The 18,013-nt window shown below is 42.7% G+C and overlaps 1 protein-coding gene across 1 annotated transcript; it reads right to left on the reverse strand.

Moving 5' to 3' along the window:
- Window positions 1–777: 777 nt before the first annotated feature.
- Window positions 778–16,716, reverse strand: Sult6b1 (sulfotransferase family 6B member 1). Its single transcript, XM_055618525.1, has 7 exons — window positions 16,518–16,716; window positions 15,106–15,218; window positions 10,456–10,545; window positions 7,728–7,854; window positions 5,325–5,419; window positions 3,734–3,890; window positions 778–908 (listed from the first exon to the last, which is right to left on the reverse strand). The coding sequence occupies exons 1-7, from the start codon at window positions 16,714–16,716 to the stop codon at window positions 778–780; spliced, it is 912 nt and encodes a 303-aa protein (XP_055474500.1).
- Window positions 16,717–18,013: the final 1,297 nt, after the last annotated feature.

Below are 18,013 nucleotides of genomic sequence, written 5' to 3' on the forward strand. Positions count from 1 at the left end.
TAGCCCAGCAGTCTTTTTTCTGTTGCTTTGCTTGATGGTTTGATCAAGGTCTGACTGAAGCTCTAACTGGCCCAGAACTGTATAGAACGAGGCTGACTTCACACTTGTGAGCCTCGTGCCTCGGCCTCCCAAGTGCTAGGATGATTGGGAAGTGCCAGATAGGATAGTCTTTCTGGGATATTCTCTATGATCGCTTGTTAGTTCCACGTGACTGTTTATAATCTGTGGCAATAAGACCTGTATGGTACAAAACATACACGTTAGCTTTAACTTCAAGATTGTATTAAGTAGAACTGTAAAGTCTCTTGAGGGAGCACCTCCAGAGGCCGGTGTGCATGGCAAACCAGAAGTAGATAAAGATGCATTTATCTTGAATCAAAATGCAGTTTGTTAATCTATGTCTATGCAGAGTCAGACTTGAATTTCACCTACCAGTAAGTCTGAAATAGCCACTACAAATACTTGGATCCAAAATGAGGAGTTTCCTAATGAGAAAAGCTTCAGAAAATGTACAGCATTTGGAAGCCTATCTTGTCTGTATTCAAGCCTAGAATAACACATTGTCAACAAGGGCCTCAATTAATCATAAAAAGGACAAACTTTAATTTGAGCTCAAAAATTTCAGCTGTTACCATCATTACTAGATCTTCACTATTCGGAATTACATGTTACTTTTATTGTTGTTATGTGACTACTTGATTGGATAATTATCTAATTACATAAATCCAGTTATTATTAGGGAAAAGAAAATATGTAGGCCAGCCAACTTGGCCAGAATCAAGCCAGGCAATATGATTCATACTTCAGCTTGGCTCCGAGAGCAGTGCCTGCTAAACACTCTTTGAATCTTTCATCCATTTCTTGGTTCTGAGTTTCATTGAACAAATTTTTCCAATCACCAACTTCACCTACAACACAGAAAACACAAAAGACTCAGATATATGTTACAATATTTCTCAATTTTATCTCTATTCTACCCAACTTTACCGTTTTTAATGCAGTGTTTTACTTTGAAAGGTTAACAACAACAACATAGTTGTGGTGCTTTGAATAAGAATAGCCTCCATAGGTTCATATATTTGAACGCTTAGAGAGTGGCACTATTTGATGAGATTAGAAGGTGTGGCCTTGTTAAAGTGGGTGTGACCTTGTTGGAGGAAGGGTGTCACTGGGGATGGACTTTGAGGTTTCAGAAGCCTAAGCCAGACCCAGTGGCTCTTTCTTCCTGCTGCCTTTGGATTTGGATGTAGAACTCTAAGATATCATGCCTGCCTGTGTGTTGCCATGCTTCCTGTTATGCTGAGAATAGACTTAACCTTTAAAACTGTAAGCAAGCTCCAATTAACTTTTATTTTCTAAGAGTTGCCATGAGCTGGGTGGTAGTGATGCACACCTTTGATCCCATCACTCGGGAGGCAAAGGCAGGAGGATCTCTGTGAGTTCAGGACCAGCCTGGTCTACAGAGCGAGTTCTGGGCTAGCCGAAGCCACACAGAAAGACCTGGTCTCAGAAAGAGAGAGAGAGAGAGAGAGAGAGAGAGAGAGAGAGAGAGAGAAGGAGAAGAGAGAAGAGGATGAGAAATGAAAACACTAGCTAATAGTCTTAAACACACACACAATTTCCCTGTAAGAGCAACACTGTTCCTGGACTTCTCCGTCAGTGGTGTGGCAGATGGCATGCTTTCCCTACATTCCTGGGGGAAGAAGACTCCATCCCAGCGGTCTACCCACTTTTTCCCCAACATCTGGGATATAAAATCTTATAATTTCAGAATGACTTTTCTCTCCCTGAAGCCGTTCGAACACCCAAACACATTTTAAAAGTTAACATTTTACCACAGGTTTGGTTAAGATATCCGACATTGAACTTTTTTAGAAATTTAATACTTTGGCCGGTTGGCATTGCAGCACCTATAACCCCAGAACTCAGGAGGCTTAGGCAGAGAGATCATGCTTTTAAGTCATCCTGGTCCACATAGCTGAGCTACACGGTGAAACTCTGTCTCAAGGTTTAAAAACATTTTTTTCTAACATATAATATTATTTCTTTGGTTGGTGAGATGCTCAGCAGGTAAATGCACCACATTAAGCCTGGAGATCTGAGTTTGATCACTGCAACCCATGCAATAAAGTGGCTCTCTAACCTTCACATGCACACCATAGCATGCACATGTGAGCCCATCCCCCCCACACACAGAGAGACAGGTGTGCATACACACAGAAGATAAATACATGCGTGTAAAAAGTAAGTTATTTCTTTCTAGGAAACCTTTGGGTGTTTTTAGTTGAGATCGCAAACTCTGTTTTGCATGATTAAAATGTGTGCTGATGAAGTGAGCTGAAGGACATGAGAAAATAGTTATGATAAGTTAAGGAAATGAAACAAGACATAGAACTGTCCAAAGATGTCATCAACTATACCCAACAGAAAAAGGCTGGGAGGAAATGTGCCAAAAAGTAAAAGCTGGCTCTGGTGGGAGACATCTAAACTTTTGATAACGTCTGTAAATGACTTGTATTTTAATTTCATGCCCTCCCATCTTTTCCTGCTCTCTGGACTTTCTACAAGGAACATCAGATTTACTTCATTGACTATAGAAGTTTTTCTATTCTGAATAACACTTGATGAACAATGTAGCGAAAGGTTCTGTTTCCCTCTTCCTAAGGCTAATAAAATCAGGCATAAGGATCAAGGTTATATGGGAATCCAGCTGCAGCCAGGTTCTGACTCAATCTTCCACTCATACCACCTGTCTCAAATGGGTCAGTTGAAAACGTAAGCGAAGGAAGTAGATTCCTCGCAAATCCTAAAATAGGACGATGGGAAAGCATGATCCTGGGATTTCAGCTTTTCTCCTACATTGTTATGAAATTTAGTCCCAACACAGCATTCTAGTCAGTACATAATCAGTTCCCATGTTAGCCGTGGTCATCCTTGCTGTTCTGAGTGCTGCCTGTTAGTCTTAAGAGGGCTGATGAGATGGCTGAGTGGATACAGGCGTTTGACCCAAGGCTTAACAACCTGAGTTCTAGCCCTAGCTCCCATATGGTGGAAGGAGGAAACCGACTTCCGTAAATTGTCCCCTCTAACCTCCTCATGCATTTCATGGAAAATGATACACACACACAACAAATGCAATCTAAAAATCTAAATATTGTTATATTTTCATTAATTATTCAATAAAATGAAAGCGGAAGTCCTAACCTATAGAATTATAAAACTGCATAAGAACTTAGAATACTTTAATGAAATTAAGTAAATCATCTGTCAAGGACCTAATGGCAGTTTTCTTCTTTTATATTAACAAAATTCTGATTGTGAGTTACAAGCACTTAGCTTGAAAAGGAAAGCTCCATTTCCAGCTACTGCTATATGGAGGGGGGTGAATGAATGCAGGCAGCCGCTGAGCGGGGTCTGGTGGAAGGCCGTGGAAGGGGGTGGTTGGCTAACGTGCAGGATTCCTTCCTCTTCTGTTTCTTTTTTCCTCCTGGAACCTGACTGTTGGAGCTCCAGCTGCTATTTTACCATCCCTGTGTACTCAGTGCCATAAAGGACACTGGATGGCTGCCAGGTTCAGCTCTGGGCTCCTCAGGTCCTGAGTTCTTATCAAGGGAGAAACAAACAAACAACACTAAAGCTTTGTTTCGCTTCAGATGAAGTGATTTGGCTCGCTTGTTAAGTGCAAAGTCACTCCCAAGCTGACACAACACCCCAGAAAAGAAAGCAGCTTTACCTTTGCGGAACAGGAAGGGGCCAATAGCACCATGAGTCTCCTGAGAATTTTCTCGCATTGCTTGGAAGGTGCTCTGGACTGAGACAGCTTGTATTTGTTCATCAGTTAAAGAGAAGCCAAGGAATTCAGAGATCTGTTTTATTCCAACAACCAGATTCTGAAAGCATAAATATTTGAAAGATAAACATCTTTCAGTGGGATTTGCTGAGGCAAAGATTTTCTTAAGTTTTCATTTGTTAACTTTTGAGAAAGCGAGTTCTGTTAACACAGGCTGGCTTTGAACTCCTGATCCTTTTACCCTTTTCTGGGCTGAGTAACCTTCTTCTCTGGCATGGATGAGGAAGTAGGTCTCCCTGCACTCTTCTTGCTCCAATCCCTTCTCACACACCAGCCAGAACCATCATTCCCATGCCTCTGCTCAAAGGCCTTTCTGTGGTTCCCCCTGGGTGAGAGCCATGGTCTCTTTAGGGGCCTGCCCTGCTATTCCTCACTATTCCTCACACAACCCTCTCGCTAACTCTGCTTCTGTCCTGCTGGCCGGGCAGGCCTGCTTCCTTGCGCATGCTAACCACACCAGTACACTAACACCTCGGGGCGGCTGGTCTTCTGAACTTGGGATGTTCCCCCACAGCTACTTATTTGGCTCACAGCCTCTGCCTTCCCTCAGCTCTTTGGTCATTCATTTCTTCTTCTTCTTCTTCTTCTTCTTCTTCTTCTTCTTCTTCTTCTTCTTCTTCTTCTTCTTCTTCTTCTTCTTAGATTTATTTCTTTAGTATGTATACAATGTTCTGTCTGCGTGTACACCTGCACAACAGAAGAGGGCACCAGGTCTCATAGATTGTTGTGAGCCACCACGTGGTTGCTGGGAATTGAACTCAGGTCCTCTGGAAGAGTAGCCAGTGCTTTTACCCTCTGAGCCATCTCTCCAGCCACCAATCATAACTTGCTCATGGCAATTCCTCAACCACGTTATTATGCACTTGGACTGATCCAGTGTTCCGATCTTCTACCTTCTACTCATCCGGTTTTCCTTCAGTAGCTGTGTTGTTTTATTTTTCTCACATGCTACATACATTTCAATCTCCTTTGTGTTTATTATTTATCATTTGGCCTTCCCACCTTTATTCTAGGATAGAAGCTTCTCCAGGGCAGCGACCCTTGTTTGAGTTCTTCATTGATGTATAACTTGGGCCTGAAGCTGTGCAGAGCCAGCTCTCACTCTGTGTTTGTTAAATGAATAAACAATCTTTTAAAGAAAAAAGCACCAACTTGGAAAATCAATTCACAGCCATATGCATGTTTGATTAAACTGAGGTCTGCCTATTGTTTCTCCCACCGCCAATGTGGACGGTCCATTGCAAAGGGAAAAGAAAGTTATTATTCAGCTGCAAGCATTATTTTATTTGCTAAGCAAACAAACCAAGCCTTTATGCATAGTGGGTTTCTTCTAGTTTTGCACTATGTATGTAGAATATTTTGTTTAAATGAGTACACTATTTGTTTGCACAATCAGACATTCTAAGCATGTGCTCTGTGTTGTAGTCTCTAATAAATACTGCCCTGGACTATCTATCAATGACCATGATCTCACCTCTTTTAGGTCTTCATATAATACGAACTTAACATTTTCATCATCAATATATTTGTTCCAATTCATTGCAAAATCAAAATAGCTTCCCCAAGAGACTAAAAAAAACACAGAAGAAAAAATATAAGTGACTGTGCATAACTGAGGAAAACAGATCCGATGCATATGGTCTACGCTCCAGAGAGATGATGCTCACCACAGCTCTGTCAGTAAGAAGCAGAACACACTGTCTCACGGTCCATTTCCATCCACATCTTACTCTCCCAGACATTTTCCACCAACGACACAACCGAGCAAGTGGTGAAAATGATCTACCTGGTCATAGCTGTAAGACAGTCATCGGAATGGGGGAACAAGATAATTCAGCAACAGTGCCTGTGCCTGAGGAGATTTTTTTTTTCTGTTGCTGTGATAAAATGCTCTGACCAAAGCAACTTAAGAGTTAAAAAAAAAAAAGTTTCTTTCAGTTTACAATTCAAGATTGTGACCCACCGTTGTGGGGGAGTCACAGCGGCAGTAGCTCCAGACAGCCGAACCCGTTACATCCACAGCATGTCTTCTGCCTCTAGAAGCTGAATTTAAGAATTTTGCAGGGAAGGAACCCTGTCCAAGTTATTACTGCCACATCTTATTGCCAATCAGCTACTGAGGCAGAAAGAACGGATGCAGGCGGTGGGGAAGATTCTTTATAGTGTCCCACAAGTAACAAACATCATCGCTGAACGTTCCCTTGTGTGACATATGTACGGAGCGGGGTTGTGGATTTGCCCTGACTCCACACAGTCTCCATGAAGTTTCTAGACAGCAGAAGCATGTTTAGTGATGCTTCGTAAGCATCTCCTAAGGAGTGTTCCTCGCTTTTCCTGGCAGCCAGTAGTGAATGCAGTGCCCACGTACATGGAATGCTATGGCATTTGCTCTATCAAACACCTTTTAAAGTGGCCTTTACAAATTGTGATATATAGATACAACGTGGAATATTAAAATAGAGATGCTGACTTCTATGGCATAAATGGACCCGGGAGGCATCAAAATAAGGCAGAAAACAAAACCCTGTTTGATCACATCTACCATTTTGAAGGTTGCAGAATACAGGAAGCAGGATGTTCTCTTTCAGGGCTAGGGAGGAAAAGGGTAACTCGTGGGTCTATGTTCCACATGATTTTGGAGTACTGAGTTGTGAATAAGTCTAGTGATCCAATATGCAGCATAAGGACTGTCCTTATAAATGCTGTATTGCATAATGAAATATTGTTTGCTAAGGGAACCACAAATATATGTGACTCTTTCTCTCCACACAGAAGAGCAGCCGTGTGACATGCTGGATGGATATTCTCGACTATGCGTGTGTGTGTGGCAAAACATGGTGTCCATCTTTTTTTTTTTTTTTCGTGGTGAGTGTCACTTTCCTCTGTGGTATAACCACCGTGCTCCAGCTCGCAACTTCACATCCACCTCACATAAGTAAGTGTGTTGGTTTGAATAAAACGTCCTCCATAGGCTCAGATATGTGGATATTTGGTCCCAAGTCAGTGGTGCTGTTTGGGTAGATTTAGGAGGTGTGGCCTCGCTGAGGCAGTGTGTCACTGGTGGGTGGGCATTGAAATGTCAAAGCCACAATGCCACTTACAGCTCCCTCTCTCCACTTGTGTTTGACATTTGAGACTTCCAGCCCCAGCCAGCATGCCTCTGTTTGCCATCATGAACTCTTATCCTTCTGGAACTGTAAGCTGAAATAAACCTTTTCTTCCAAAAGCCGTCCTGGTCGTGGTGTTTTATCACAGCAACAGAAAAACCCTATTTAACCTCAGCCAGTCACATGTGCACAAAAGGACAGAAAATAGGAAGGGGAACTGTCTGGAAGAAGGAAGGTTTCAACGGGAAAAGGAGGGTGGGGACAAGACAAGGTTCTGGGGAGAGAGAAGGCTAAATTTCATTATAGACATATATGAAATTATCTTTAAAACATCTTTGTTCTGAATCTGTCCTGCGAGCACTCAGTATTCATGGTCAACAAACTAGGGCTCTCAGGAGAAGCGGTTCTCAACCGGTGGGCTGTGACCCATTCAGACGACCCTTTCACAGGGGTCGCCTAAGACCCTTGGAAATGTCAGATATTTACACTGTAATTCACAACGGCAGCAAAACTGCCGTTGTGAAGTAGCAACGAAAACGGTGTTATGGTTGGGGTCACCACAATATGAGGGATGGCAGCGTCAGGAAGGCTGAGAACCACTGCTCTGGAGCCTCTTCGGAACCAAAGATGCTCTGTCGTAGCTTGATGCATTGAACCTCATTTAAAACGCAACCTTTTGGCTCCAGGATCTTTCTAAATCTTATGTCTTTATATTTTCAAATGCATGTGTTCGCCTGCTGAGGGAGAAATTCTTTTATTAGCAGTCATACCTTGTCCCTTTATAAACTGTCGGAAGAATTCATCCCAAGAGGCATAGCTCGGGATATCGGGGACATCGTTATGGAAATGGAAAAAAGACACTGCTGTATCCTTGGGGTTTCGAAATATCACCAATATCTAGAGAGCAAAAACGGAGTTAATTTATGTGGCTTTCTATTTTGCACTTTGGAAAAGAAAAGGGGTGGGAAATGTCATAATTGCGTCGATACAGAGAGCAAGAGGGACCCTGATAAGTCTCAGCTGGGGGACCGGGAAGAGCGCGGAAGAGTGGCACTGCGGGGGGTGGGGGGCTTTGCTAATAACGAGTTAGACCATCAAAAGGCAGATGTAGAAGAGGCTAAAAGCTAGGACAGAGCAATTTCACAGAGCAGAATCTTGGAGGGTGATTTGAAAGGTAAAACCCCAAATAAAGAAAAAAGATGCTAACTAGTCAATCTTACAGCAGGTGTACAGGCGGTGTGGCCTTTGGATGAAAAGCGTCAAATGGGCTTTGCCAAGAGCAAACCGAATCCCAAGAGGACCAAGGGATTGTGGGAGAGTGGGTGTGCATGCAGGAGTTCAGATGCTTCCTGTTTCAAACCCAAGGCGCAGCTGAGTGAGGCTGAACATCCTGAGCCTACGCGCGGCAGAAGCCAGACGAGGCACAACGGGGAGAAGTCAGGTGATTTTCTGAAGAGTCAGACTTCTCCCCTGGGGAGCTTCTTACTAAATAAGTTTGAGGAAAGCGGAAGCTGAAACCAGCAGGGGGCAACACCGGTCCTCTGGTCAAGTCACTCCGGACGCTGTCGCACAACTGGTTTTGGACGGTTTCCTGAGCTTTTGGAGGATCGGTTTTCTGGCTACAAGCTGAAAGCAGTAGCAACGTGGGTCCTCAGACGCAAAGAGCGCTGACTGAGGCATGGAAACACACCTGGAGGTTTTTGAACTGGGTAGGGAGAGGGGTCTTAACTAACAACAGAGCGGCGGGGAAGGCAGAGCTCCTGGTTTTGCCTCAGCGGAGTCTAGTTCTATGCGAGGCATCGTCAGAGCCACCTTGTGATCTTTCCAGTCAGAAGGGGAGAGAAAAAGAACTTAGCATCTTTTAAGATGCAGCCCGGTATCCACTAAAATGGTAAATACGTCTAATTCTAAGACACGGGACCCGCCCTTGAGGCAGTACGCGGCTTGGGACCATTTTTCTCTCTGGCTCTTTGAGAATCCTACACTCATACTCTTGAATGTGCTTTTTCTTCTCTTCTTAAGGGTTTTTCTCTGTACTAAAATATCTTGTTGTGGTTGTTTAAGACAGAGATTCACTTGTTTCTTGGCCTGGAACTTGCTGTGTCCACGGCACCCCTGTCTCCTGTATGCTAGGGTTAAAGGCCATACTAAAATATCTCCAGTAACATCTCCAACTTTGCTTTACTGTATCGAAGTCACAAATCCCAGTTAGGGGGCCCCTACAAGTTAAGGGGAAAGCCTCGGGCTGCTGAGGGTGTCAGGATGGAGCAGCATCTCCGCTCACTGCTGACAAACACCACAGAGATGGGTGAGCATTATCGACCTATCTGCAGTAGCAAAGAAATGAAGCCAGCCTGGCTGACCATCAACAGATGGATGGATATAGGAAATGTGGTTCAGGTACACAACGAAATTTCATTCAGTTTGTAAAGAAAACCGAAATCACTGACATTTGCAGAAAAATAGGTGCAACTGGAAAACATTACGTTAAGCAAAATAGTTAGACTCATAACTAGCACATGCTTTCTCACAGATATTCAGAGTCTACAACTGACAGAGAGGAGAGAGAGTGAGAGGGAGAGAGAGAGAGAGAGAGAGAGAGAGTGTGTGTGTGTGTGTGTGTATGTGTGTGTGTGTGTTTAGATCATGTACATAGAGGGGCAGCCATGAAAAAGAACAAGAGATCTCAAAGGAGGGAAGAAAGAGGAAAGAAGGAATATGTATGATAGGCAGGCAGAAGAGGACCCACAAGACTGGGGCTAGGAGAGTAGGTGGGAGGAGTGGGGAAAATGGATGGACAAGAGCAAAGTATGACTTACAGCCTGCCGCCTCCAGAGAGCTGGGGCTGTGGCACGCCTTGCCACTCCTGCTGCTAGATGTTTAAGCAAATGGTAAACATAGTCAAGGCAACGATATTTTGTCTGGTGACATAAAGATCGCCATTATATGTGAAAGTCAGAAACAACAGTGGCAGATGTCACCAGAAAAAAAAAAAATTGTTTATTGTATGAAACTCTATTTGTTTGAAGCAGTGAGATTCTGAAATAATCAGTTGTAGAAACAATGATAATAAAAGTGTACGCTTCATCCTATGTATGTTTTCTCTACAGGCTGAAATGTGTTTGACTTGAATGCAGTCATAGCAAAGCATCTGAAGAAAGAAACGACAAAAAGAAATACTGCGTTCTGCATTTCACATGTTCAAATTCCATGATTGCTAGCAAACTCATCACATCAAAAGCCAGTCACTACGGGTCTGAATGTGTAGCTCAGTGGTAGAGTCCTTGCTTAGCATGAGGCTCTGGTTTGATCTCTGATACTGCCCAAAAGCAAGGTCAAAACAAAACACGCAAACGAAATCCCAGAGAAGTAAAAGGATAGCCTGTATGTATACCTAAGAGTTTCAGATTCAGCACACACATGACACACACACACAGGCAAAATACTCATACAGATGCAAAATAAAAGTAATTTTATGTATGTTTCAAATTCACTCACCTTGGCTTTGTTCTTGAAGACAGACTGAGGTAGTTTGTCATAATGGAGGTGAGTTGTCAAAATCCTTGGTGATGGAAACAGTTTCATTCTCTGCAAAACATGGACAATAAGGTGAATGTGTGTGTGTGTGTAAGAGTGTGCACGTGAGTGTGTGTTCGTAACCGAATTAAGAGCATGTGTATAAGAGTATGTGTGAGAAAATGTATGTATCAGAGAGTATATATGAGAGTGTGGGCGGGTTTGTAAGTGTGTGTGTATGAAGGAGTGTGTTTGAGGGTGTACGTGTGTATGTAAGAGGTTGTATGTGAGACAGTGTTCGAGAAAGTCAGTCTGAGAGCGTGTGTGGCTGTGTGGGAGTGGATGTGTTCAGTCCCTCTCTAGGCCTTTAATAGAAATGGTCAAGTCTCCCACAGTTCCTAAAAATTCACTTCTAACAGCCAGGTCGATGTTTAAGCTTTCCTGCATGCGTGAGTGCGTGCGTGCGTGCGTGTGCGTGCAAGCACATGTCTACATGTGAATGTGGGATATGGATGTTTATATGGGTGTGTGTTTGTGCGTGCTCTCTCAGAGGCCAGAGGAAGACACTGGGTGGCCGGCTGTATCACTGGTCACACAGTATTTCTCTGAGACAGTCTCTGGGTTGACAGCCAGAAAGCCCCAATAACTCTCCTGTCTCCATCACCTACAGAAATGGCATTATAGGAACACCCAGCCTCTTACGTGGGCACTGAGACCTGAACTCAGGTCCTTAGGTTTGTACAGCAAGTGCTCTTAGCCACTGACACAGCTTCCCAGCCTCTAGATAATATATATGTATATGTATATATATAAAATATGTGGATATATATTTTTTCTTTTTATGGCTTTTTGAGACAGAGTTTCCCTGTGTAGCTCTGACTGTCTTGGAACTCACTCTGTAGACCAGGTTGGTCTCAAACTCAGAGATCTACCTGCCTCTGCCTCCCAAGTGCCAGGATTAAAAGTGTACTGTACAGTCAAATAGCCCATCAGAATCTGAAGGCCCGAATTACCTAAATATCTGAGAAATGACTTGTGAAATGTTTGTTCATTTGAGGGATATAGAATAATTGAGTATTTTTCTGTTATCTGTTTCCACTGATAACTGAAAAGAACAAAGTTTTATGGGCACATGTGGGTGTGGTGGGTGGGTGTGCTTCTAGTCAGCTCTAGGAAGGGTGAGGCAGGAGGGACACCAATGCAAAGCATCCTGAGCAAATAGTGAATTCCAGGTCACAGAAGGTCCTGTCTGAAGAACAAATGAAGAAATGCTCTTAAGTGGCAAAGGGTTTTTAGCTTAAAGCCAGCCCTTTATGAGCCATATTAAGAGGGCAAGATTTCAGTCTGGTCAGCTCCACACATGGAAATATCACCCAAAGCTCCGTAAGAGGTGTTACAACTCTAGTGATAAAATAATATTTAGCAATCTGTAGTCTATTCTGTAAAAACTTATGGAGACTTCGACTCATACAAGAGAACAAAAATTAAGACTTTAAGAGATAAAAAAAAAATAAACAAAAATCCCAAAAACAATGTGTCCAAGTGGTGAGTTTGGTGATAATGGCTGAGTTACACTGTTTACTGTCTTTCCTGGTGTTTGCAATAATTTAGCTACATTCATTCACAACAGTCTTTTCAGGCAAGCATTAGAACCTCCAGTTTAGAGATTACAGCTAGGCTCTGAGGTTTCAGATGCTTTGTAAGACAGCAAGTAAGTGGTCATTTTCAGATTAAGTGATAGCATACTGTTCCTCCTACACTACCTGGCCCAAGTCACACAGTGACTCAAGCAGAGCGACATTACTAGAAGGATTAGAGGTACAGCCAAGAGGAAAATGAAAGTAATTGTCTCAGAACTAGATAAACAAATGAGTAATGTAGCCAAAGTGTAAGCAATATTAAAACTGACTGTGCGTAGCACTTTTTCAAACAGGCCTGTCTGTGTCTTACAGGAAGTTTTCTGTAAGTTGAATCACTATTAATTTAAACTTACCTTCTCCCTGATTTTCTGTTTAAAAATAGGAGGCACACTGTACTTTAGAAAGGAGACATGACTAAATTATAATTGAATCATAAATTTGCCTCTAAAATCTCTGAATTATAAAAAAAAAAAAAAGCAAACACTTCTGATACACTTTGTATATGAAAAGCCAAAGGCTGTGTAGAGTTAACCATGTTCTGAACCATTTCTCCAGCTTCACTGCAGTGAATATTTTAAAGTGGTTAGATTCTCCAGGAATGCCTTGGCCGCAAGTCATTTGGATCGTTTCACTACAGCTAGAATCTTCTTTAACAGAAAGTGCAACTTCCCATTCACAATTGGCACTAAGATAAAAAAGGGAAGTGCCTAGGAAGAGCCAGAGAAACACTTGGCTTTACATTCATACTAGTGTAGCTGAAGAAGCAAAAAGCCCCAGATGATGTGTTAATCCCACGGGGTGAGAATAAGACCATTACCACAACGTTGAGCCAAATTCAGTGGGCTCTGGCCAGGTCCATTCCAGGGTTTCCAGAAAATGGTAGCAAGTCACATTTTGCAGAGGCTTGAAAAGGCAAGCCTATCTGGGGCAATCATGGGCATACATTCTGACGTATTTCCTATCTATGTGCCTCTTGCCTACATGTGGCCAAACACCCCCTGTGCAGTTGGGGCAAACAAACCTGTCCAGGGAAGTGAAAGTATGTGGCTTATTATCTTACATAAAGAGTAGATAGCCTCCAGTATGTCAGGAAGTGTCTGTCCTCGGGCAAGTGGCTTACAGGGTAGAAGCATTTTGTCTCACGGATCTCTTAGACACAGTCATTAAAATTAAAATATATAAAATTAAAATATAATGTTAAATCTCACACCCCATCTTCCAGAAGAGGAAGAGAAGTCCCAAAGATACCAAGTTCGGAGTCAAGTCCTTACATGTCAAAAATCTTGTCCGGCAGGCAACTGGGCATAGTGGAACATGCCTGTAAGCCCAGCGCTTGGGAGGTAGAGGCAGGGGAGAGGGGGAGAGCAGTAGCTTAAGCTCAGTCTTGGCTACTTTCAAATTTTGAGGTCAGCTCAGGCTACATGAGAGAGACCCTACTTTAAAAAAAATATCTTGACAAAGAATAAAAGCTTTGCCCAGTATCACAGTTCTCACCCCGACTATAAATGGGTTTCTGCTCTATACTTTTATTTGAGGTAATTTGTTTAAAATGAAAATATACTTTCCTGGAGAAGCAATCCCATGTGTAATGTGAAATGTACAAGGCAACAGTCCAAATCCTATTTCAAATATAAAACAAGACCATTTGTGATGAAGGTAGGTAATAACGTTGGCAAACAAAGTAAAAAAAGATTATGGCCCATGATATAAAAGGTTTTCAAAATATAGCTTAAAAGGCTGGGCACATGCTAGCAACATCACCTCTAAAGGTGAAATGCCCTCATTAGGAGCAAGGTTACATGCAGCTGGTTGGCTTTTCTCTGGGTGTCCTGTTTCTTCCCTTAGCAAAAGCTTCTTTAAGCTCCATTCTTCTGTCCTTGAAGCCTGAGCCTGTTCTGTCTGAGCCTCCATCAGAGCATGAACCACCCTCCCAAGTGTGGGAACCTGGGCCTCAATGTGGGTGCTGAGCTCATTCTTGATTCCCAAGATGCCTTGGGCCTCCCACTCGGCCTCAAGTCCTCCAACAGCTGTCATTCAAACTGCATTTTCCTGCTACTTTCCCCAACCCATGGAAATGGGCTCCTTTCTACCTTTGGAACTTCGAAGTTTGTATTTGCCAATTGTGCGGAGTGTGGTCACTTCCCAGAAGTGGTTCCCGAAAGTCTCCGTCCCCAGGGGTTCTTCTGTCAGCTCTAGGGAGGCTTAGTGGTGAATACTTTCGGAAGGTTTATTGACTTTTTACTTGGTGGCTCCCCTGGGTCCAGACCCTTCCTTCGTATCTAGAAGTCAGGTGAGGATGGTCCATCTTCTTGCTGTGTCAAGCACAAGGTACCAAAGATACTCCTGGGCAGTAAGCAGAGCTCCTGAACACTGGCATCCATGCCAGTTCTGGTGGGAAAATGAGTGATGATAACAGGCAGAGAGCTCTGCTGGCACTTTGAATACCCATCTGACACTTGTCTGTCTGACATTACTGCTTGGCCATTCATCATTGCTCAAATACACAGCAGCCATAATTAAGGTGAGGACATTTAAAATGCCTTATTAGTGAAATGGGGAGTCTACCTAGCATCCTACACATGCCTGTATCTTTTATCTTTAGTTTATTTCAGATTACTTGACCCTCATGTTAAAAACAAAGAAGCAAACAAACAAAAAAAACCAATGTCATTACTAGTAAGGATAGCTGTATATTAAATTCTTTTGGAGCTTGAGTCAGAAAGCCGGGATTTGAAATTTGGCTCTGCCATTTATTAGCTCCTTGATCTTCGGCCAGGCCGGCAGTTTCTTCTTTTGTGAAATGGTGCTAAGGTTATTTTGTAAGAAAATAATACCAGAAAAGGACTGAGGATGTGTGGTAAGCAAGCAGTAACTAGTCATCAGTGATCGTTGCCTGTGCTACATTAATACTTTCTGAACTTCAAAGTGAAAGCTCTGTAATGGAAGAAATATCCCTGTTATCATTTGCTGTAAGTTGAAAGACTGTACTAACCTGATATTTTTCTGCATCACCACATTCAAGAACTGGAAATTCTGGACACATGCATTTCTTCTTAGAAATGGCAAATATTAATTCACTGACAATGTGGAGAATCCAGTTTGAACCTGTAAGAAAAAAACAAAAACAAAAACAGAAAACAGAAACTCATTAAGGGGTCTTAATAACAAAGACATATTACCTTAGCATTTAGATGAGGAAAACTTAAATTTTCAACTCCTCCATGGTGTACACTCACTTCCTTAGAGTGGGCTGTGGAAAGAAATAATTCTGGAGAAAAGAGCATTTTTTTATATTAACATGAAATTTAATGTATTTTAAAATTCAAATTATCCTCTTCTCTTCCCCTCCCTCCCACTCTTCCTTTCTTTTTGAGGCAGGGTCTTGCAGTGTACCACGATGGCTTCTAACTCATGAATCTCCTGCCTCAGTCTCCTGAATATTGATAGTACAGATGTTTGCTACCATGTCAGCCTCAGATGTCTCCTTGACATGATTCATTTTGAACATAGAATATGTTTCTTGAAGAAGAAAATTATGCTAGAGAAACGTCAAATTTCACCCTGAATTAAACTACAGGAGTATATATAATCTTGATGTTCTAGAAGCCCAGTATTGAATAAGAGAAAGAAAAGTGATCAATAAAATAGGCTCTAATAAGTGACAGCAGAAAGAATCAAAAGTGGATGCTACCAGAGGGTGGAGTAGCTCATAAGGAATGAGCTAGAGCCAAAGCAGAAGATAAGTTCTCAGCCACCCTGAACCTCAATTAAAACAAAGAGCTGGGCACCGTGGCACAAGCCTGTGATCCCAGTACTCTGGGAGGCAGAGGCTGGTGGATCTCTGTGAGTTCGTGCCCAGCCTGGTCTATAAAGCAAGTCCAGGACAGCCAAGGCTGCACAGAGAAACCTTGTCTCAAAACAAACAAAAACAAAACAAACAAACACCCAAGGGAAAAAAACAAAACAAAACAGTAGATGATGTGAAAGAGAGTAAATTCGATTCTTAATCTTTATTCTCTACTGGTGTTGGATTTATAAAACTGACTTGATGTTAGATCCCAGAAAAAAAAAAAAAATCCACCACCTGGAAATCATTATGTAAGCGACAGAAATGACATGATTTTTCTGTCTGTCAAGAATATTCACATTTGTTGTTCCAGCCCTGCCATTCCTTCAACCATTCATCATCCCCATAACCTCTGTACCCCAACCTCTTCTTCCAGAATGTTTTTTTTTAAGCTGTTTCAGTTGTCAACTTTGTAACTTAAATGCTTTGCAGTCTTGGCCCCTCCTTGCTGATCTTCAGTGAGTTGCATGTAGAGATGAGCCTCCTTCTTCCCACCTTCGCCTTGCACCTTCCCCTTCCTACTTACAAAATCCACTCACACGGAAAGGTCCTCTTACCGCACTTCGGGTAGGACGCTAGCAGGATGTCATCACTTCTGGCTTCAAAGGCATCCAGAGCTCGGAAAGTTTCTGAAGTGCACATGGTAACTGGGTAAGGAACCCCCTCATAGGTGAAGAGTAACTGGGAAAGCGCTGTTTCTTTTGATTTTTCTAAAGCGTCATCAATGTACTCAATAAACTTGGACTGATCAGCCATGCCGGCTCCCTGCTAGTGAACCCACTCGGTGTCAGCCAGGTGCAGGGACTGTATCTAATAGTCTTTCCCAGTCACATGGAAACAGTCATCCAGTTCTCATCCACGCCTTCATCCCATTCGAATGTCCTCCCTGCTCTGACAAAAGGTGAAGCGCAGGTGCAGAGCGGCTTGGGCTCTGGGACTGTTATCTTAGAGGCGTATTATATTATGAGCTAGGCATCCCCCCCGATGAAAAGAAGAACCAAATCTCCTCAGAGAAGATTAACAGTCACTAAATAGCTAACAAATAGATATTTAATAAAACTAGACATTCAGTTATCCTATGGGAAAGTCTCAGAGTGAGACTTCTGGTTTCCTTTTGATTGGCACATTTCCAAACACATCCCAGTGAGTGTGACAGTTAAACTCACCGGGTAAATTAATTAAGTGGTGAAAGCCCCAATTTAAGGCTATTCCTGGATATTTGGTTCATTTTTGTTATTAACTGGAAAGATCTGTAACTCTTGGTTTTACCCGCTTGGCAGTAAGACTGTGGCTCATAGAAGGAAGCTACTTTGTGAAAGAGCTCAGTGCAGGGCAGTCTCTCCCACCCTCTGAGCTCAGCTTCCTAGAGGCCAAGCACTCTAGAATTGACAGTGATCCTCTTCAGGAATCTCCCCAGCTCCACTCTTTCTCTTGGGTTGGTGGGTGGGCCTGCAAATACTGCTGCCTCTGTTACAGCACGGTGTGGCCTTGGGGCTCGTGGAAGCTGAGACTAAGATGTTTGCCTGCTGTGTGCATCATGGCCTTAAGATAAGAAATTTCCAGTTCTTTTGTAGTCCCTTCCTCATGGTTTGTATGATCTTTTTACAGAACAAAACAAAACAAAACAAAAAAAACCTCACTTCATTCTAATTAACTTATAAAGGAAAAATGTCGCACAGGTGTTTTAAGGAGTCCAGGCAAACACTTACCAGCCCCCGACTCTGTCTCAGTGTCTCCTGGTAGTCAGAACACACTCTCTCACAGCCTGTCTGGAGCAGTCAACTGCTGTCACTGCCGTCATCGAGGGGCTTAACCTAGGTTTTACACCTTCACTACCAACTATATGTTGATGCCAAAGGGGTCATCAGAACAGTTTTTTTTTTTTTTTTTCTTCTGTTTGAACTTCTGGCTTGGATGGATCTATTTGCAAGATCCATCTATTTGCAAGTGCTGGCATCGCTTCAGCACTTCACTGAATCCCTTCCTGGCTTAATGTCACCCTGGTCCTGAGGTGCAATCCAAAAACCCATCTCAGAAAAGCAAGGACAGCTAG

Source organism: Psammomys obesus, unplaced genomic scaffold (genome assembly GCF_907164565.1).
Source record: "Psammomys obesus unplaced genomic scaffold, mPsaObe1.curated_primary_1811, whole genome shotgun sequence".
Lineage (NCBI taxonomy): Eukaryota > Metazoa > Chordata > Mammalia > Rodentia > Muridae > Psammomys > Psammomys obesus.